Source organism: Diorhabda carinulata, chromosome 7 (genome assembly GCF_026250575.1).
Source record: "Diorhabda carinulata isolate Delta chromosome 7, icDioCari1.1, whole genome shotgun sequence".
In the NCBI taxonomy this organism is placed as follows: Eukaryota; Metazoa; Arthropoda; class Insecta; order Coleoptera; family Chrysomelidae; genus Diorhabda; species Diorhabda carinulata.
In genome coordinates, this window is record NC_079466.1 from 17,014,096 (window position 1) to 17,038,104 (window position 24,009).

General features: G+C 30.6%; 2 protein-coding genes across 2 annotated transcripts; both read left to right on the forward strand.

Annotated features, from left to right (window-relative positions):
* Positions 1-2,656: 2,656 nt before the first annotated feature.
* On the forward strand, positions 2,657-16,952 carry LOC130896758 (uncharacterized). Its single transcript, XM_057805055.1, has 8 exons — positions 2,657-2,825; positions 4,490-4,635; positions 7,505-7,800; positions 8,513-8,781; positions 11,123-11,463; positions 12,218-12,418; positions 14,399-14,555; positions 16,280-16,952. Exons 1-8 carry the CDS (start codon positions 2,757-2,759, stop codon positions 16,826-16,828), a joined length of 2,028 nt encoding a protein of 675 aa, XP_057661038.1. The 5' UTR covers positions 2,657-2,756; the 3' UTR covers positions 16,829-16,952.
* A 2,319-nt stretch (positions 16,953-19,271) lies between these two features.
* LOC130896759 (uncharacterized) lies at positions 19,272-21,866 on the forward strand. Its single transcript, XM_057805056.1, has 2 exons — positions 19,272-19,732; positions 19,781-21,866. Exons 1-2 carry the CDS (start codon positions 19,647-19,649, stop codon positions 21,852-21,854), a joined length of 2,160 nt encoding a protein of 719 aa, XP_057661039.1. The 5' UTR covers positions 19,272-19,646; the 3' UTR covers positions 21,855-21,866.
* Positions 21,867-24,009: the final 2,143 nt, after the last annotated feature.

Consider the following 24,009-nt stretch of genomic DNA (forward strand, 5'->3'; position numbering starts at 1 on the left):
ACACTTCAAATAGATATGCCAGACCCTTCCGGCAAGAAAAAGTGGTTTGCGTGATTTTTTTCTAAAATCCAATAAAATTTACTATCGAATAAATAAAAAAAAAATAATATCCGCGATGACGGTAAAACATTTTTCCATTATTTTAATAATTTTTATTCATTGTTTAGGCAATAGAAATCCACGCATACCGAGCTTAATTTGATCTAAACAAAGAAATTCGACAGTTAATAATAGGAATAATCAATTGCCTTAATTAGATGTACATAGGAACAATAATTATAGAAGAAAGAAATATGATCTATTATATTAAATTAAAGGTCATTTAAAAAATCAGTTAATGAAATATGTATCTTATTTTCTTATTTATTTATACCTTAATGACACAAATTTATTTATAATGACACATAGTTATTACAATTTTATATTTAGGTATATTGCCTTTTAGAATATAATACTATATAGATTAATAAAAAGATAAGACAAACATCAAACGTTAAAATTAAATAAAGCTTATTTTTATGAATGAGAGAGTAATGAAAAGATGGAACATTCGTAATTCATAGGCGTATCCTCCTTTTAATAAACAATTAAAATATCTATTCCTGGAGTATTTTCGTATAAAATAACTTTTGTATGAATATAATGAATAGCTTTGAAATCTTAAAATCTTCTTTGGAATTCAGAATGTAATATTGCACTATATTTAAGAAAATCAAATTATATTTAGTTCATTGAAATATTTTACGATATCTAAAAACATGTTTTGACCAAGTGTTATTTTGTAATACAGGAGAATTAAGTAGTTTTTTACTTTTATCGATGGATATTACTTCATCAAGCAAATATTGAAACGATGTTAAACCATTTCACTTCAGTGTTATGAATTTCGTAGAAGTCACTTTCAATTTCTTAAAAAAATTCAAGAAACTGTCGATAATTTAAAGTACGTCCTCGGATAAAATTGAAACTTTTGTCACAACAGTAATGACGTTGAAAAGGAACTAAACAAAGTACCTTCACATCCACCACTTAATTTAACACTTGTTGAGTTACATAAAAGCAACCAAAATAGCCTCTGTTTTGAAAATATACCTGTCATAAACTAACAAGACACAGGAAACACAGAAAAATTTTTAATTTCAAAATATGTAAATTTGAAAAAAGTTTATTGCGTTGTGGGGATCTTGGGGACAATTTTGTATATAACTCGCTTGAAAGTAATAAACACACTTGCGTATTTTTCAAATTAATAAATTGTATTTTTTTTCCTCATATTATTATTCGCAAGTACCGGTTATTACACATCATGAGCATAGACAATAATATAATTCATCCGAATGAGTAATAGCCATCATTACTCACTCATTGTGATTTACTTCAGCGTGAAATTTATGCATTTGTTATAGAACTATTTTATTAACATTTATAGTTTACGTTAATCGATTTTACTAAGACCTCAAAATATATCACCTACCCAAGGACTTATACACAAAGAATGCTTTGGGTGCATCCAGTAAGTGTTCATGGCGCCTGAAATACTTTTTTGGGCGTTCCACATAGCCACTACGATTGTTGTGGTCGCGACTAGAACGCCACTCATGACGTCATGACTAACGTTCACGACGACCCTTGTCAAGAGATGGGTCAAAGTGAGCGTTAAGAAAATTAACGGAATTTTCAAAACTCAAGCAACGCAGATTGCAACCATGAGAATCTATCTCATTTATTTGATGCGGTATGGGATAAGCATAAGTACTTTTGAATCATTCCTGTGACGCACCACCAAATATTTTACTATCACCGCAGAAGATATTTTCATTTTACTTTAATGTAAATCAGTTAAGCATTCCACTAAAAAAAAATCAATAATTTACAAATTATAATATAACCTCTTAAAGATTTCGCTTTATTTTTTCTGTTTTGCCATTCGTCAATATTTATCTCGACGCTTAAAACTCTTTGTAAATCATTTCACTTTGGTGTACGATTATAACGCTCTGGACTAAGTAGAACGAGAAGATCGTGGTCGTGGTCGTGAACGTGATTGTCGTGAGTGGTTAGTGGATTGTACCCTTTGTGGGAGTGTCTTTGATAACCATATATGTAACACAGAGTATTACATATATTGACACCATATATGATACTCCTATATGGACAATTTTCTCTCTCGTTCGAGATACTTTATCTATACTGCGCATGCTTGAGAACGCGCAGAACTGAACTGGAACCTCGGAGGATAGAGAAATCCTTGCCATTCTGTCTTCCTTAGTCGGAACAGCTTACACTTATAGAAACTGTCCATATAGAAGTATTACATTTATGGTTATATACCTACCTAGATTATCTGGGATCAAGAAAACTTTTTTTAATTTCTTATTTCTTGGACCTTTTGATATGTTTATGTTTCTAAATCTTCTTGATTTTATGTCGCTTCTGTTTCAAAATTAGTTTAGAAAAGTCGAAACGCCAATTTTATCTATCATTCAAAAATTATTAAAAAAAAAACTAATTTTGAAACAGAAGAGACCTAAAGTCAAGATGATTTAGAAACGAAAACATAAACTTTATCTATGGACTGACCTACTCGTTCGCTCCAACTTATACACAAAAAACAATCCAGTGTATGGTAAAACAAAGCACAACTTAAAATTGGCAATCCTGAAAAGTCAATCACTTGTCAACCCTGATAGAAGTGTAAATATTTTCATTATATCAAGGTGAATTTATTTTTTGGAAAATTTGAGATACATTTCATAATGAACAAAAATAACAAATTATGCATTGATCCTGCCATGTTCACAAAACCGCCTCCAAATTTCAAAACTGTAAGTGTAATTAATAAAGTTTGCATGAATTGAAATATCTAGGTAACAGTTTCATAATATAAATAAAGGTTTATGATCTACTAACAGCTCTAGTTATTATTTTATTTCATGTTTGAAACAATCAGAACTCAATTGAAATCTAATCAATTTTATTGTTAAATATTTATTTTCTATTATTAAGTAATTATCTTGAAGTATCTATTTTCCCAAATAATGTAATAAAGCTAGTATAAACTAAATATGTTACTCTAGAGAATTGTAAAATCTTTGAAAATAGACTGACATTGAAATTATCTATTAATATATAGACGACCGAATAATTAGTAATACGTTGTAGTAGCTTTTTTTGTATATCAAATAGTACTGACCTAGTTTTGCAATACCTGAAGTAACATATCTAGAGTATAGTTTCATTTATTCTTATATTTATAACATCCAGAAGTGTGACTACTTGAAATTGTTAGCAAAATACTACATACTTCTTGTTTTTATAATTATTGCCATTATTAAGTAAAACCTTGATCACAAGGATCACAACCATTTTTTCTCAAGTAAAATACCAATTCGAACATACAAATATTAGTTTTCATTAAATTGAAATACTTGTTATAAATTGTTATTACCTGAAATCATTACTTCAAAATACGATTTTGTGGTGATGATGTTTCTAGAAAATTGCTGGAGGCTTCCATCTTACTCTAATTGTCTTTAAGAACATATCAGCAGTTATCATATCTTGATTATTGCATTGTAACAAGTATAGTTCTTAAATTTTTTATATAATAATAATACAAATGAACATTGTTTTGAGTAAAATCTATTGTTTCATAGATATTTCTAATTATTACTTTAAATAATATATGTTTGTATATACTAGAGTTCGGTGACATGACATGAATCCTCATAATCTCATCTGTAGCCCCCCTTTTCATGCCCTTTTTTGCTATAGTACTAGAAAATATTAACAACTTTCAAAGTTTGTACTATAAGAGTTCCCATAAGTGGAATCATTTTTCCATTTCTATATTGTGTGAATAGATCATCATTTAAAAAGTGGGAAGTTTTTACAGAACACAGTTTTGATATTGTTTTGTCAAACATTGGATTCAAATGAGCCCAAAAGCAGGTGGGTCGTGAAATTTGTGAAACTGTATAATAAAATTGATTTTGATCTTTATCATATGAAATTAATATATGCAGCCTAAGTTCTGTTTTGATCTCCCGAAATGGGCTGACTGAATTTCTTCCCCATTTTGTTGATAAAAGACTAAAAGTTATTTGAACCATATTTAATGAATGTGTTATTTTTCAAGATAAATTTAATATTTCCTAATGGACTTACTTTGAAGCCTATCAATAATTTAGGATGAATAATACATATTTTCCGAATCCTTTTTTTTTATTTTTAACAAAATTTTCGATTATTACTATCTGTACAAGTTAGAGACTCATCAGTGATGCATCTCTATTGTCTGAAAAATGATCTGAGCTTATACATGTTTGGAACCATGTAGCAATACTAGAAGTTTGATCACTTTCTAAGCTGTTTTTCAAAATATGAAACTGGATTTAGCACAGAAAAAGGATTTGATTTCAAATAATAGTCTACCACAGCAGCTATACATAATTCAAAATAAAGTAATCTCTATGGTATTATTTTTTAGACTAATATGGTGCAACCTTTTAAACCTGATGTGCCACCACCTCCATATACAAAAAACTCATCTCCAGCACTACCTTCTTCCAGTTCAAATGGTGCTTTTTCAGGGAATGAGGATGAAAAAAATTATTATCTTATGATGTTATACAGGTGAGAAAATATTTTATATATAACTTGCTTGTTTAGATATTATTTAAACCCTCCATCAGTCACGTAGTCATTTATCAGATGTATGGCTAGTATTTTTTTCTTATATATATATATATATATATATATATATATATATATATACGTTTTATTAGCAATCAAAGCTCATAAAGAGGTCTACTCCAGTGATAAGACCTCTTCAACCATCTTTCAGGCCTACGAGCCAGCTTCTTTTGAGTCTTCTACCTGGTTGGGGTGGTGCAAAGTGTGGACGGAGCAGGGAATTGGTGTGCAGTTTTAGTCTATTGCAGTAGAAGGTTATTAATGCTTCTTACATCTCGTACATCCCCATAACTGACTTGTATTTTATTCAGTCGATTTTTTGTATTGTTTTCGTTAATAGATTATGATAAAACGAGCATTCCTTATAGCTAGCTGGATGTCGGTATTGTTGAGAACTCATTCATTGTGTGATTCCTTCTGTTTTTGTTGGTGGTTCTATCTGCACTGCACTGTTTTGAATATTTGTAATTTATTTATTTATTTTTTCCCTTCTAGATCGACAAAAAAATTAATAGTTCTTTAGTTATTATACTTTTGCAGCTCATTACTTACTAACCTAACCTTATGTCATGTTATGGCTAACTCAGATTTAATTGGTGTTTGTTTTGTTGTGCAAATGTTCAAATACTTTCTTGTTTAGGTGGTTTTGTATGATGTATTGTTATTATCCCTTATAACTTTCATTAACTTCCTTTGGGTGAATTGTTTGCTTTCCACTACTGTATTAAGTATTTCTTTCATATCCTTGTAATTGATTAATCAATAGGCAAAGATTGGGGAAGGTCATGGTGTTTTAATATCTTCGGTGTTGACGCCATCTTGATTACCTCTTGCATTGTTTTTCTCTAGACTGGTTTCTTATGTACATTTGCTGAAGCACTGAACTTCTTGTTTGTAATTGTTTCAGGCAATGTTTTGGCTGTGCTGATTTTTCATTATTTCTTTATTTCCTGCCAGGGGTTTTCTTTGGGGCTAGTACTTTGTTCACTCTCATCAACACCAAGGAATTCTTCATCGCTAGTTGATGACTTGCTTTGCAGATATCGGATATTGTTTGGTGTGTATTGTCCAATATGTGGTTGGTTATTAGGGTACTATGACTTAGAGTTTGCTTTTGTTGATGTTGCGGTATTTGTGTGTTTAAATATGGTACACATCACAAATTTGTGTCAAAGTGACGTCAAACTATTTTATACTTTAAACATGGAAATATATTGTGGTCAGCAGCCAGAGGGACCATTGAGCTAAATCGATTCGCCAGTTATGAAGTTGTTGGAGTCGATACATGAATTATAATTATTAATTTGAATCATTGAGTTTATCTTACTAATCATGTACCATTGATATAATGCTCCCCTTTTCTTATCATCACTTTTCCCCCATTTTAAATAAATCAAATTTTAACTGTTATTAGACATTTTACATGTGTTTGATTCTCATGTATCTCTAAGATGAAGCGCAACTAAAGACGTTACGAAGCACCGCGTGCCTAATAAAGGGTTAACAAATTTGTTTCAAAAATTGTGGTCTAATGTAAATAAGCAACTTGATTAATACTTTTTATTATATGCTTATTAGCGTTTTATAATTATAATTACATTTTATAATGATATTTTAACACTTTAAAGAATTTAATTAGTCAAAAAGAATGAGACAAATCTATATTGCCAAGTCATCTCCTCAATGTCTTCATTAAACTATTTGCAGAAGATAGGAACTGAACTGTGATTTTGTTTTAAATATTTAAAAATTTCCATACCAAACAAACAAATTTCACTCGTCTGCTGCTACATCATGAATTTATTTAAATCTTATCAATTCACAGAATACTTATTTTCAAAGTATTTTTTTTTGTTGACACACTATAGAGTGAGATAATTCCATATCCTCATCGACTTTTGTTCTATTTAATAGCATTTTCTAGTTTTCACCCCAATAATTCTTTGCCAATCGGGCCATTAATGTCACGAATGGGTCGTTTTTTCACCACCCCTATTAAATTAGAATCAATCTTTATCAGTTATTAAATTTGAGTTCTTTCTTTTAGTTGTTCATACTATGTTTAATGTTTTCCTTGAAATCAAATTCTATGAAATGTATTGATACTTGTTCAAATTCATTTCCTCGAAAAATATTGAACATTCTTTCTTCATTAAAAACAATAATCTATTGTTCTCTATCACATCGTTTTAATGTTTCATTAGCGAATTGAATCAAAGGTGATTACCATTGCAATAATAGTTTTTCGAATTGATTTGTTCAAACTGTAGCACAAGCATTTTGTTATCTTCACAACAAAAGATAACCTACATTAAAATTATTTTCTAATATGTTATTTTAATGTTAACAATTTCCTGAAAGATGGATTAGTTCATAATTCAGTCAAATTTGTACATTTTCCTCCCTTCTTCAGGATGAAGTACTTCTATATTTCTTCGTGGCTTTAATATATTACAACAAGGTTCAATAATGTGATCCGTTTGTTAGTTTATTCTGCGTTCCCCTATAACTTGTCCTGTATATAAATATTTATTGAAAGTTCTGAAGTTACTGACTATTCAAGATTATTCGAGAAAATTAATTTAGTCATACAAGGAGAAGGGAAATTGAAAATTATTTAGAAAGCCTTCAAAATTCAGACCAGAGGCTCTAATGCAATGAATTGTTGGTTTTAGAAATGCAGACGTAACTAATAATAACATATCATGAGTGAATTATTAGAAGAAATGATAAAAAGTAGTTCAAAATAAATATAAATTCATTTATATGGTAATTTTTGTCAAAAGTGATATTGATGATTTATTTTCAGATACCATAACTCAACAAATACACCACAGCATTCTCACGGCCAGAACTCTTTTTCATCAACCGACGTTTCCAAATCTTTTCCTTTACCACCTCCCACTCATTTTTCTCCACGGCAGCCTCCTTTACCAACTGTACCTCCCCCTTTACCAACCGTACCCCCTCCTCAAAATCCGCCTCCTCCCTCAATGTTGTCACCACCAATTCCAATTGCAATGAACAATTTTCACAACAGGATGTCTCCTTTATATGGCCATTCTTTTTCTAAAGTTCATAACAATTTTAAAAGAAAATTTGATGGTAAGTAAATATTTGATTCATTAATTGAGCAGCGCCCCGTAGTAGCATCGAATTTTCAAAAGAACGTTTTAGAGTGATTTTTCCCGGGAAGGCATCGTTAGTGTACTTCTCTTTTATTATCTTTTCCAAAACTCCTTCTTATAGGAAGGTACTTTGTGTTTCTTTTCTATCAAGTAGTATATTGACGCCTTCTGTTTCTGTGAAGTCTAAATTCTGTTATTCTAGCATATTTTGTCAAAATTTAAACTGCACTACCATGTCAACTTTGAATCAATAACCATGAAGAAGTACTTTGATAGTTGCTTCGTTATCGAATTGAATCACATTTCTGATAATTTTTTTGTATCTGCATTTCCCTGAATTTTTCTATATATCTATAGATAACATAAGAAATCCGTTACAAAGGGTCAACATTTTGCTTAGCATTGTATTCAAACTAATTATTTATGTAACTTTATTAAAAAATTTAGCTACAATTGTGTTTGAAGTCAGAAAATAGCAAAATTTTCAAATTAATAAGCAATAAGGTTAGGTTATGACTGAGTATTGAGTAAAATATTTTTGAAATATATAAATATTTGGGAAATTTATTTTTCCTTGAGTTAAGATTCTAAATTAAGCTTAGATGGTTAGGTTAGGTTAGGTTAGGTTAGATGGTTGTCTTGAAGTTATACTTATTATATAAAATATGTTATTATATGTTATATTATAGGTAACGATGCTCAAAAAAAACTACAAAAGAAAAAGAAGAAACCTTTGTCTCAAGTAGTACCTCAAAGAAGAGATTGGACTATGGAAGAAGCGAAGAGAGCATTAGAAGTAGAAAAAGACTGCAATAAAAGATCAAAAAGACAAGGTTTAATAATTAAATTTCCAGATTTAGAATTGAACAGGGATATAGTTTCAAATTTTCACACTAGCATTGAATCAGTACATTTTCAACAACCGTCTACTGCCAGATATTGCTTTGTTACGTTAACAGTAAGTTCATTTTAATTGATCTAGATATATTTTCCATTATGAATACAAACAATCAGCAAACAAACGAGTATGGTTCCAGAACTACCAGGCCTGACCTAGAGATGGCGGTAGTTGCTTGAAAAATACCACTGTATCACAAAGTACACAATCTATTCAACATATGTTTCAAGTTTAAAGATGTCAAGTTGTTTACCAACCTTTTTAAGGTACGCCGTTACCATTCTTGCCGTGAGCGGTCGAGAATTATCTTGCATTAGCTGCCGTAAATGACTTCTCATTTAATGTAAGCAAGAAAAATGCGGTATTTTTCTAGGGTGTAACTGTCATTGATGCCTCAATCTTGTTCGTTTTTATTTGAATACTAGTTAGACACATCGACAAAGCAAATTTTGCTATAACTGTGAGATATCATGAACCTTCCATTTTCTTGAGGCTGCTTGTATAGCTTTTCATAGAAGTTATCTTCCCTACGATTTGATCCTGTCATATAAACTACCGGTTAAAAGTTTTTGCCCTCCCTACAGAACAGATATAAGAATATACTAATAATGAAACTACAGTTTGTAATTGTTACATGTTTAAATTTTTCATTCAAATATAAACATGCCGACATATAAAGTAAACAAATAACGGACACTATTTTTTTTGGTTTGCAAGACACCGTTTTGACCTTTGTTTGACAATATGAAACAGAAAGTTGTTAAAGTGTTTTATTTTGAAAATTATCGAATGGATTCTGGGGTGGGCAAAAACTTTTGAATGGTAGTGTATATCAGACTAATTAATAAAATAAATGTAATAGATATTACCGTTTTTCATCAACTGTCTACCAGTCTATCAATACAATTTCGTTTTACTTAGTAAAATTTATTTTTCATAACAAAAATATTATGTCTCAAAGTTTTCCATTACTGATATAAAATCTTCCATTTTCATTCCAGAAATTATTTTATCTATTGTGCTTTTTTTAAATAAGTTGAATGTCTGAATTTAATGGAGTTCTTTCCGTTTTTTGTTTATTATAGTTTCTTTTTTCATGTAATTCTCTTACAGTCATTGTACAGGTTGATACAACGATGTCTTCTTGTAAGCCAATAGAATGTGGAGTGCCCCAAAGCCCTATTTTGTTTATTCTGTTCATATACGACATCAGTGGTAAAATATTTCTATTTGCAGATGACACTAGTTTCACTTGGAGCAACGGCACTACATAACGACCATATTTAGTGACCTAATCACCCTTAAATCATGGTGCGATTCTAATCTTATCTGTTTCAACGTTTCTACAACCAAAGTTTGATCATATAAAAATGTATTGCAGCGTTTTTTATTAAATAACACCACCATTGACGTCGTTGAATCTGTAAAATTCTTAGGGCTTGTTATGGACAATTCCTTAAAATGGGAGTTACATATTACCGCCTTATCTAAAAAATTAAGGTCCTCCTGTTTTGCGCTGAGATCAGTTTCCAAAGAACTGAACTTATCCATCACCGATGTGCCCTTCCCTATAGGGTTACGTTTGGTGCGACTCAATTTGAGCAAATCTTCAAACTACAATCGAGAGCGGTTCCTTCCTTCTTTATTCATCTTCGAATCCGTTTGCCTAATTCTCTAATTTCAGAAAGTACGGCTATCCATTTAGGAACGCGGACCACGACCTTCACTTACCTACTCCACGTTCAGAGCTCAATATTTTACAATGCAAAAAAAAATGCACAATCACTTGCCAATTGAAATCAAATCGATATCATCTTTTCCCGAATTCCTCAATAATTTGACGGTATATTTACTGGAAAATGCCTTCTACTGTGTAAACGACTTCTATTCTAATAATAATATTTAATTCCGGGCATGCTGCATACTGGTTTAATTTTGTTATGGATTTATATACTAATTATCACCTACTACTATTACCTATAATTTTGTTACTCATTGTGGTTTTCTTCTGTATATTGAAATTTTATTTTATCTTTATTTAGTTATTTTTATGTTTGTTTTGTAGTTTTTACGAGCTTTTGTCTACAAATTGTAACAATTTTTTGACAATAAAGTATTTCGCTCTCTCTCTCTCTCTCTCTCTCTCTCTCTCTCTCTCTCTCTCTCTTTCTCTCAATTATCTAATGGGGGCCGTATTCATCCTGATCAACAAGTCTGTTATATTTTGGTTTTTCATGTTTACTTATCTGTTTCTTATCAAAGTAATCAGAACACTAGTTGTTGGTAACAAACATTCTTAAATTTTTAAACACTAAAATACATGAAGGTGAACTACTTGTGCTCCTGCTGATGGATGATATATGATTTCCTTTAATAGTTATTTGATAAAATCAATTTTCAGGAATCGGCCGATCCAGAAACGGTGATTAATCAATTAAATAAAATCCCTTTCGGACTTGGATACTTATCAGCCGAATTCAAAAAAGACAGAGAAGACGAACAGAATATTAAACCGTCTGATATTGACCCTCTCACATTGTACGTAGGAAATTTAGCACAAGAAGTTACAAAAGATGATATGGAAAAGAAGTATCCCAAAAGGAAACGAATAGATATCGGTTATGCAAAAAAGATGAAGTATACACGATACGCTTTTGTATCGTTTCATACTGTAGATGATGCTATTGAGGCATTTCAGAATACTCATTCATCACAAATGTATTCTAAAAGTCTCATTGTAAGGTAAATATATTTCAATTTTATTACATAAAATACATATTAAAATGTAAGTGAAGATGTCAGCATTAAATGTCACACGCAGGGCCACCAACCACAGGCAGCCGCTACAAAAATAACTGACCGCTGACCGTTATTATTATCGTATTTGGTTAGTTAATTCTATTTAGAGTGGCTTCTGATTTGAACATGTAGAATGGAGTAACTTCCGCACAAGCTTAGGTCAGCCTAAACATTATATATGTTATGTCCGTACCAGAGCAATTGTTTAGTCTGTATTTTCTCCGAAGTCATGTATTCTTGACCTGTTCTTCGTCGTATACCTTGATTCCATATATGCACTATTCAGCCTCTTTGTTTCCTGTCTATCCGTTAGTTGCTAGCACTCTAATCGAATCGTCATGAAATTTAACAATTGTCTTTTCAAAGTTGGTACTTCATAAACGTCATATGGATTTTATAATGGCAGCGCTATCTGTGTGTCAGTCACACAATATATTTAGTGATGTATATAGAAAGTGTTCCAATGTTCTATTCTCTTTTTATTTACTACCACTACACCAACATTCACAGCCAACAGTGTAATCGTGGTGGTAAACAGTATGTTGAACATGAATATCAGTGAATTTTCAGAAATTGCAGACTAATGATAAGGGTTGTTTTGAAATCTATAAATAAAGTTTTAATGCATTATTTTCTGTTGTAATTACATTTTAGATGATTCATAATGAATTTTTGTTGATTCGCTGTGTCTTTTTAGATTTAGACGTCTTCACGGCACAGTTGGAATGCCTGGTGAACCAAAACAAGCGAGTCAACGATTTGAAGTGGGAAACAGTTATAGTACTATGGAAAACTGTAATTTCACTCCCGATGTTCCTGAAAGTGATAGAGAATGCAGTCAGTGGGATATAGATATATCTAATTGGGCACCAGATAACCAAGAAACGAAATATAAAAGGTAACAAGGTTCTAAATATTTATCAAACACCTAGAGATAGTAACAATCCTTTTCAAAACTTCAAAGAGAAAAGGAGTGATGATATAGTGTTAGAAGAATATTCAATACCTCATTATAAACATAACTTCCTTTTTGGATTGAATGAGTTGTACAACTTAAGAGGTTCTGGAAGACATAAAAAGTTATAGTTCCAACTGATCGAATAGGTATTTATGTATGTAGACAGCAAAAAGAAGAAGTCTAAATGTCTAAATGATTCTTATTATTCAGGCTGAGGAAAATCTTAGACAATTCCACATTACGAGGAGGTTTTTACTATTATACTCTGTATTTTTTATACTAACCAAAGCGACAAGAATTTTTTGGTTAATATGTTAATATTTAACCCTCAACTGGTATCGTAGTTTTACAGAAACGTAATTGATATCCTGGGGTGTATTAAAACAAATAATTTTAAACAAAAGATTAGAAAATTATTTTTATTTATCTTTATTCAAACTTTATAAAAAATAGCTGTTTACAAGAAAAAAATTGAACATAAGACTTAAATTTAAAAATGAGTTTAAACAGTAACCACCACGGCAAATTTGACTTTAAAAAATGTAAGAATTATAATGATCCAAGAACAAAATAACAGAATATCCAAGGTGCATTCCAATTTGATACCATTACAGTATGATTTCGTTACTGCATCATATAACAAAAAAAATTCCTATTGATAAATAAATAAAAATTTTGACACGACGTTTTCATTGTACATTTACTTACAGTCCGTCCCAATCCTGACATACACGTTAGTCAATTGAATGGTCTCTACAAACTGCTGCTTGGCAGAAGTTACATCTTCTCTGTGCAATTAAAAAAAGTATGTCAAAGAAGGATAGAAGCCAAGACAATTTTGAATTTTTTGTTATGCAGGTGTTATGCATCATGATAAGCTGCTAATTTGATATATTGTGAAGATAGCGTGGTTCATTGAACCTTGGGCGCCAATATTTAAAAAAGCGCCAACTTGTATAACGTCGCTATTCTCTGTACAGTACCAACGTAGCCATCTGATTGGAAATGCCATTCAAACGATGCAGTTTGATTACAAAATTAATGTGACGAATTTACTGAAGGCAACTCCGAAAACTGACCTTATGATGTGCAAACACCTCTGAAAATGTGTTATTCAATTGAATGGGGATTGCTATGAAGTATGACACCAACCGAAAGAATAATATTAATGAGGAGATGTGAATTAAAGGTTCAATATTTATGGGAAAAACCTCTGAAATTTGGCACTATGTTAAGAAATGGGTATAAACATAACATATACAATTTCGACAATAGGATAATTTCATTTTTTAATAAGTATTTATTTTTTTATTTATTTTATAAGCTCTTGATATGAAATAAAGCCAGAAAGTAAAATATTTAATTAAAAGTGAAAAGAAAATATCTAAACATTTAATTGAAGATCGCAAAAGTTTCCAATTTTCAACTACATAAGAAAACAATTATTATTGGTTTTTAGTTGTGACCTCATAGGTTTAATAAAAACATTGAGCAGTTGTCTGCTGTTACGTTAAAAATTAAAAGCATATTTAACCTAATTAATGTTCAGTGTTTATTTTATACCTATGATGTCACGCAATATGGCGACCTTACTAATATGTTTAAACTACCTATAAAATTTTTGAATTTTCAATATATTTATTCTCTATAAATATTGATCAAAGAATTAGAAAAAATATATACATATAATAAAAGTCTTAATTGAACTATCCAAAAATATTTTGTTCTGAAACCATGCAAGTACCCTATATCAAATTCATACAGGTGGACTTAATAACTTCCTTTTGTGTGGAGTCTGTTAATGGAATGTATATTTGGTCTAGAAATGGACTAGCTAACAACTTTCTTTGCTTTGTTACATATTAAATGAATAATTAGAAAATTATTATTATAAATATAAATTATTTTATTTGTTTATAGGTCAGATACTCCTACATCTGAAGACGATGAAAATGAGGAACTGGATATAAAACCGACTCAATTAACGACGAGATTCAGGCCGGGATCACTAGAAGTTGCATTTTCTCTCCATAAGCCTAGACAGATTAAAGAAGAGAAAATCGGCGACGAACGTGAAGTGAGTATTCCATCATTTTTAAGGGATTTTGATATTTCGTTCGTCATTAGCAGGAAATTCCAAAGTTCTTGCTGAAAGTTAAATTGGGGAAAACTGAGAACTTGTTGACAGAAGTAAAGAATGGATTAGACAATTTAAAATTGTACAATTGTCTAATTTTATGAAAGCTCTCTCTCTCTCTCTCTCTCTCTATATATATATATATATATATATATATATATATATATAAATTGTTTTCATAATTATTTTTTTTAGGATAATTCTATTCTCTTTACCTGAAGAAAGCGGGTATATTTCCTGTTTACATGAGAAATATATTTTTCAAAATTTATATGGAATTGCTTATGACAAATTATCTTGAGATTTCATGGGGGCTTAAAGCAATAGTATTCTATTGTATGCATAATCCATTTGTAACAATTAAATCACCATTAACTTTTGTTTTCCTATTTAAAATTTAAATTTAAAATTTAAAACTGCATATACCTTATCTCCTCCCTCTATTATGGATTTGGAATAAAATTCCCTCCCAAATATGACATGTATTCTGAAATACTATTTTTACTATTTCACCATTATTATCTGAATATTAAATATTGAGTAAATAATAAGTACAAACAAAAATCAAGTACATTGCGCCAAAAACAACAAATGGTTATATTAAGTAGTTTCTGGACCTAACCAACGCACCGTGGCACTGTCATCTCAATGCAAGTATCCTATAACTCATCTCAAATCAATATACTTTTTAAAGTACCTTATAACGGTCCCCTTGTGGCCCTCTTCAACTGCTTTCTATATTTTATTGGGTCTATCCATTTTTTGTCGATTTTCTGTTTTATTATTTCCTTCCACGAAACTAATGATTTTCTGTGAAACTTTAAATTATACTTGTCCAATAAAATTCACAACTATGCTTTGAAATTATTTTTTCTCTTGATGATTCTCAACAATCATTGAAATATTTTAAATTTTTATTCCATTACTCTTTTTTATTGATATTGGAAAATACCCACTGAAAATTCAAGTTTTATGTTTACTTGAAGAATTATGTTTTCTTTTGTGGGGCAATTGCATGAACATTTATCAATGTATTGCATGTCCTAATTCAAGGCAATTCATGGTTCTATAATCGTTCACTGTTACTTATTTGTATTTCCTGCTAACAGAATGTTGCTCTGCTATAATAAACTTTTAAGTCAATCTGTATAACACAAATTGGGGCATCTTGACATACTTCACGGTATTTAGTACTCTAACAAGTACTTTTTCAAAATTATACTGAAGAAATCACTGATAACAAGCGCGTCAATTTATCGAAAAATTATAAGAGAGATTTTTTACAAAGAGTTTAATTTTATATAAGAGAATGATTTGACCAACCATTTTTGATGAACCAAGAAAGAGTTATAAAGTTTTAAAGTCAAAAAACAAGCTTTACCATGTTAATCAAGCGGGAAAATGGAAATTTTTCATGCAGGATATTTTAATATTGATATTAAGGGCAGTGGCTTTCACAGGATTTCTTTTCATTATTTCCAATAATGTTTTCGATATATTTAAGAAAAAAAAATAAATGTCTTTTTTTAATCAGTCTGTTATTAATAGTATATTAAATAATATGTTCCACCTCTTCTGTATTCACTTCTACTAGTAATTGGAACATTAGCAGGAGCTTCTAAACTGATGATTTTATATATCAATATATTTGTTTTTTTTTCCAGAAAGTTCAGAACTGTACTAATAATCTCAATGAAAATTATACCAATGAAGATGATGGTAACACCAATAAAATATTGCAGCCTCAATCTTCAAACAGTGATTATAATGAAATGGTAGTGAAAAATGTACCTGTTGAACCAGAACAAAAAGCACCATTAGTCACCATTAAAAAAGAAAAGTGTAATAACTCCACCACATCAACCTATGATGATTTGAGGAAAATAAATAATCAAATTAGATCGGGCATATTACCGATTACTTTATATAATAATAAATCACCCAAATGTGTAGAAATTAAACAAGAAATATACAATGTTAAAAAAGAGATTGAAGAAGAAAATAATTTGAGTTTTGAAAAAGAGATTCTTTCATGTAACAGTAATGATTCGAACCAACAAAGTGTTGATAAAAGCAATAGTGATAGTAGATCCGAAATTAAAACAAACAATTCAACTGCGGATGATACAAATGATGACTGTTTTGGTTGGATGAATATAGATTATGCATCAACTGTTATTAAAACTGAAATTATTGATAGCGATCAGAGATAGAACCAAATACGAAAATCGGTTTTATATTATATTTTAATAGGGTTTTATCCTATATTATTACTTAATAAATTAATTAACTTATAGATTGTGTTTTCGTAATATAAATATATTTAGATTTTCGTGGGATCGATTTTCATTTACTAGTTCTGTTTGTATTATCTATGTGGAAATATAGTGGTGCTAGAGGTAGTGGAAAAAGTCTTGAGCTATGACCTTGAACGATGCACAGTTATTTACCCTGGCCAAAAGTTAAAATTTTCAAGAGTTCACGAATCCCTCAAAAGGGATGTTGGGTTTTAACGAGGTGAAATGAAATATACCTGAAACTTCTGCTTTTTTCTTTTTTTTCACAGACGTTTGTTCATTCAATGTCTAAGGTTATAAATTTAAAGAAAAATTTGGAATCTGTTTATGGTTGGAAGCAATCCTGGTATATAGTTTAATATTAACATATAATTTATTTTTATTGAAAGATTCAAGTCAAAGAAAAAATAATAAAAAGTAAACTTTTTGTAGAGATACAAAATTAGTCACGCATAGTCACGTTTTAATTTTTTATTTAAACAAAACAGCATAGAATATTATAGAATCTTTTTAAAAAAATGTGCTTTCCATATTTTTGAAAATATCGTAATTTTTTTGTAACGGATATTTATATGCGGTTATTCCATTTTGCGGTTTTTCCTTTGAAATTCAAGAATCTTTTCACCATTTGGTCAACATTCAGAAAACTGTCTGCAATCATTTAATATGAAGGGCATGGTGAAGAAACTTGTGGAATGTAGTATTTAACAGCTGTAGTTTGGGGTACTAGAACTAGTCTGAATACCACGAGGAACAATCTCTTAAAGGTGCAAAGACTGGCTTGCATATGTGCAACAGGGGCCATGAAAGCTTGCCCAACAGCTGCACTAAAAGTGATTCTAACTTTCCCACCTCTCTCCACATAGTACTGGAAAGTGTGACAGATGAAACATCACTTAGAATGTCATTGTTCAGAGACGTAAAGTACAAACTGTTTGGGATTGCCTAGAAAAATTAAACGAGCTAGGCCAAAAAAATAAAGATCCCCTACAATGGATTCCGGAGCGAAGGGAAATGAAATAGCTGATAAACTCGCTAAAATGAGGGCAAACTAGCCCTTCTGTGTTATTGCTACAAAACAATGGGGAAAGCACTGGAAAAGAAGGTAGATGGGAGCAAAACCAATTATTGGGACAACTTGAGATAGGCAAAGGCTCTTCTGGGAAAATATAACCAGAGAATATCTGCTGAATCTCTCAACCTAAATAAGAACAATCTACGAATACTAACAGGAGTCCTATTATATATTATTATATATCTTATTGTCAAGTAAATTAATCCACTGCCTACAAAAAATATTTTCACAAATTATTAAATATATTAAAAACTTACTATAACCAGAAAGTGAAAAAAAATTGACCAGAACGAAATGAAAAACACCGCCCTATTAAAATATTCCAATCCAAATGAACGAGAGCGCGATTGAAATTAAAGTGTCTAAATGGTTAATATAGGTACTAGTATCTTGTGTTCTGCGTTAGTGTGACTCATAGCTATACCCAATTTCCACTACCTATTTCCATTTCCCCATTTTTAAGTTGGATTTATACTCTTACGTCCGCGCCCGCTCTGACGCTCTCATTGGCGTTACGTTCGACTTCACGTTAGCTAGGTCATGGAACGCGAGCGCGGGCGTTTGTGTTTATAAATTACACTTCGAACGAGGGCGGCTATGCAGTCGCGAGCGTAGAAGTTTATAAATTGACTTTTATTAAACAGATACATATCGGTTTCTAAAAAAAATAATCTTGTTATTGATAAGCGCATCAGAGTCTGTCACTGTAAGTGTTGGTGTATTGGTAGTAAACAGTGTCCCGGGTTGATAACTTTGATCGGTCGGTGTGGGGACCGACACAGAACATATCTTAAGGTACCTTCGCATATGTAATACGCCTATATGTACAGTTTCTATAAGTGGAAGGTATTCCGACTAAGTTAAAAAATAGTGTATTGTTCTCTCTGTCCTCCGGGCGCTTCAGTTAGTTCTCCGCATCTTTTGCGCACATGAATCATGCACAGTATAGATAAAGTGTCTTGAACGAGGGAGAAAATGAATATTGTCTCCACCGTAACGTAGAGACGTTTTTTTCCCATGAGAAATGTCGATGTAGGAGTATTACATATATGGATACCTTATATATCTTGTATAGGTACCACATATTCTGTGTCGGTCCCTAAACTGATTCGGAATTTTAACCGTGAACAAAACTTACCTAAAATATTTCCGATTTTTTCTTCTTTTTTGTTGTCACTAAAATTGTACGTCTCCACAACTATCAATTTTTTTGTCTTCATCCACCACCACACCACATACAAACAAGAAGGTGCTTGTTTCCTGTAGAAATGAAACTTAATACGTAGCAAATAGATAACAAGTCTTGTTATTTGATTAAAATCTAATTATAAAGAATGTAATTGAACAAAAACAAACAACGACAATATGAGTTAATTTCAAATGTATTCAGTTGAATGCATACAAATGTACTTAAATTAGTACATATTTTTTCTATTCAATAGATTAATCTTATAGTCTTACATGTGAAAGCGTGCTATAAAGTGCTTTATAGTAAAGCAGATTTTCTAATCGATTCTATTAAAAAATTCTACAATCAAACGATTATAAATGACATATGACGGTTATGATATAAAAAAGAAGATTACATTATTACTTTATAATTTTAAAAATTTGAGGTTCCTTACTTAATATTCTTATGTTTCATTTAATTTGTGTAATATGATTCTTACTAAAAGTTATAAACATTTTTTGAAGAGGTCAATTTTTGTACAGTCTTACCGTTATAATCATGGATATATCATTCTGTGAGTATAAAAATTTGAGTTAGATTATTTGAATAACCTATTTATTAGTGTTCCAGAAATTGGAGAAGATGCAGATAGAGATGTTAGTCTAAAACCAAATCAAAGTTTACCTGAATTCAATAATATTACGATTGAAAATTGTATAGCAGCAATATCTAAACAAAGTTTAGAATTTGAAGCAGGAATTAAAAACCTAGAAAATGATTTGAAACAAAACCCTTCAAAAGATATATTTAAACAAGTTTTTACACCATTGGAGGTTTTAGGCGGATCTTTAGATAAAACATGGGGCTTATCTAAAACATTATATTTGGGAAATAGTTCATTAATGCCTACTTCAAGTTATATGACTATACACGAACGTGCTAGAAAAGCAAGAGCATCAAAATATAATAGCTCAGTGATATATAATGCTGTAAAAGAAGCTTTAAGTATAAATGACAAAAGAACTAATGAAGAATCCAGAATATTACAAAAATTTGCTACTGAGGGTCTATTAAATGGTCTAGAACTAGACTCCAGTAACAAAATTCTATTAATTGAATATCTTAATAAATTATCAAAAGAAAAGACTCTATTCAGACAAAAAACTGAGGTTTCCACTAAGAGATTTTATCAAACCATAACTGATCCTTCAATTCTCAAAGATTTTCCAAAACAAACTTTAAAATTACTCTCTACTGATCCTAACGTTCCTGAAAAAGGTCCATGGAAATTCACACTTCAGCCCTACAGTTACGTACCTGCAATGGAATATTGCTCAGATAGAGAAGTACGATGGAACTTATGGCAAGCATTTGTTAGTAGAGGAACTAAAATGGGAGATAGTGAATTGACCACAAGTTTGCATATAGAAGAAATCCGTAGTTTAAGAAGAGATTTGGCCAAATTGTTAGGTTTTGAAACGTTTGCAGATATGTCTATGCAAACCAAAATGGCAAAGAATATTTCAGAAATCAGAAGTGTTTTATTAACATTAAGAGAAGATGCAAAACATCGCCAAGATATGGAAGTCCAACAATTATATCAATTTGCTGTAGAAAATGGGCATTCTGACTCTTGTCTTGAATTATGGGATGTACCATATTGGAGAAAAAAGCAAAAACAATATTTGTATAAATATGATGAATATGATTATAAGCCATTTTTTCCATTAAAAAATGTGCTGAATGGATTATTTGAATTATGCCATAAGCTGTTTGGTATTCAAATTAAAAAAAGAAATAATGTCACTGGTTGGCATAAGGATGTACATTTTTATGATGTATTTGAAGTACACAGTAGTGCTCCTGTTGCAGGTTTCTACTTCGATCCATATGATAGGGGACAACAAAAATTAAAAATAGAAAATAATGGTTGGATGGTAGCAATACAAAACAAAAGTCAAATTACTAATACAATTCCATTAGCTTCTTTAATATTCAATTTTGATCCACCTGTTGGAAACAGTGACTCATATTTAAATTTCAAAGAAGTGAAGTCTTTATTCTTCAAGTTCGGAAATAACTTACAGCACTTATTAACCCGTACGAATTATTCTGAAGTAGCTGGATTATCTAATGTTGAATGGGATGCAGTGGATATATGTGGCTACGTTCTTAGTTATTGGTTGAATGATCAAAGTTTAATAAACAATTTAACTTGTCATAAGGAAAGCGGAGAAAAATTACCTAATGAAATGTTTGATGCATTAGTCCATTCAGAACGACATATGTCCAGTTTAGATTTATGTCATGATTTATATTTATCTTCTTTAGATTTAGAATTGCATTCTTCTAAGGAGTTTTGGTCAGATATTGTTAAAGAGCTATGGCCTCAGTATAGAAGTTTCAAACTTCATAAGTTAGATGTTCATCCTTGCTCTTTCACTCAAATATTTAGTGAAGAATGGGGTGCAGCATATTATTGTAGAACTTGGTCCAAAATGTTGGCAGCAGACATATATAGTGCATTTGATGAGGTTAAAGACAATGAAATGAAAATTGTAGATGTAGGTAATAGATTTCGTGATTTGTTTTTAGCTTTAGGTGGAAGTGTTCATCCAAGTCAAATTTTTAGAGAATTTCGTGGAAGGGACCCTTCACCAAAAGCTTTATTGAGTACTTTGAGTTCACAAAAATAAATGTTGTAAAAATATCGACTTATTATTTTGTAGTAGTTTAAGACCACTTTTAAAAAGGTATTATATTTCTATATACATATATTTATATATACATATATTTATATATACATATATTTATATATACATATATTTATATATACATATATTTATATATATATATATATATATATATATATATATATATATATATATATATATATTTATGTTTTTCAATGAACTTTTTGATTTTTTGTCTATTTTAACAAATAACCTGTTTTTTGGCAATTATCAAAAATATTAAAATGCAATCTGTTTGCAATGCAATTTTTAATTTTTATGTAAAAGTACATGAACTATTTCTAAAAATTCTGGTTTTTGTTATAGATTATATTTAAGTTTGAATTTCTGGAACTGTTGGTTATTTCATAGTGAACACCTTGTTTGTGTATACGACACTCACAATTACACTGTCGGACAGGCGTTTCGATCACCAAGTTATCGTCTTCAGAGACTGAAGGTAAATAGTTGTTTAATGTAAACAGTAAACATTGTTTTCCGTGTAGTGGTAGTGTAAACAGTGTGTTCAGTATTGATTGATATCAAAAGATGTCTTTAAAATCCATGAAATTATCGCAAACTATACTTCGTTATAAGCCATAAATATGCTTTTTTAAAGAGAATCCTTGCATATTATACCGAATTTGATATGAGGTGTATAAGATGTGAGGAATATTACATCTGACAGTGAAAGTGAAAATTGTACTAGTGACGATGAAATTTTATCAGACTTGTAACACTTGAAGATCCACTTGCATGGAATATGATAGGCGATTCATTTGGGGATAATCGACCTGATAAAGTACCAGAATTCTTTGGAATTGTAGGTCCAAATCCTGATGAAGAACTATCTTTTACAAGTTGCGTAGATGCCTTTTTTCCAGATGAATTGTTCACTTTTATTGTGCAATGTACGAATACGAAAGCTTACTGGTACAATACGATCGGATAGAGCAGGGGTCGACAACATGTTTGTCTTTAAGGGCGCAATACTAAATTTGAAAATCATCGAGGGCGCACATTTTACAGATAATCAACAGGTATAAATAGGCATTAAAAAAGCAGATTTTTTATAACTTTATTTTGTTGGTGTCATATAATTCCGAGTGAAACTTGGGAGTCCATATTTTCAGCTAATTGGGGATATATTTAGAGTTCCCGGTCCTTAAACAATTATCTAAATATGAGTCATTAAGCTTTGTTCGGTATTTTTATTTCAAATATCTCATATTTGAGAATAAACACTCCCAATTGTATGTTGTTTGCAAGTTTATTATATTATTGGACTATGATCGCATATTGTCTGGGCTGCAATGCTTCCATAAAATTGAGGAGCTCAAATACAAAAATATTCAAGAACGAGGATCTGTTTTTGTAGAAAAGCATTTTAAATATGCTTTCCCTAATACTTTCGAACTTTTCTGACTGTTTTTACTCAGCTTCTTTTGAAATATCCTTCTCTTGTTTACGGTGTTCAAAAATGTATTTAAAAACACAATCGGGCAAGAAAGTTTGTCATCTCTTTTAGCCATATAAAGAAACAATGACATTGACATTCCAAAGGTTATTAATGAATTTTTTTCTATGCTGCTTATAGATTTGAAATTATTTTATTATAACATATTTTTGCCTTATTTTAAATCTTGCCCCCCCCAATCAAAATGCTGAGTTTACGCCCATGTTTGTAATGTTGTAAGGTTGTAAGCTGGGCTGTCGAACATGAAGCAGATGACAATTTAGTTACTTCAGTGCCTGGGATATACAAAGCGATTTAACTGGCGATTTCTGTCGACCAATCAGCATTAATGTTTCACTTCACTGCCGATTTCGAAGAAAGTAAATTTTATAGTTAACGGTTTTCAATACTTTCTAACAGTTTTATATTTTGTTACAATATATGGAGTCCTGTAAAGAATTAATTTCAACGATTTCTCTTAGCTCTTAGATAATGAATGTTTTAAATTCAATAAAAGTCTTTCCAATCATATCATATTGCATAACTTAAACCTATAAAATAAACTTTTATCATTGTGTTCCGCTAAAGTGAACTGAAAGTATCTTCAAATAACTATGGCAGAAAGAGGTGTAGATGATATTGCCGGAACATCTAAGAAACACG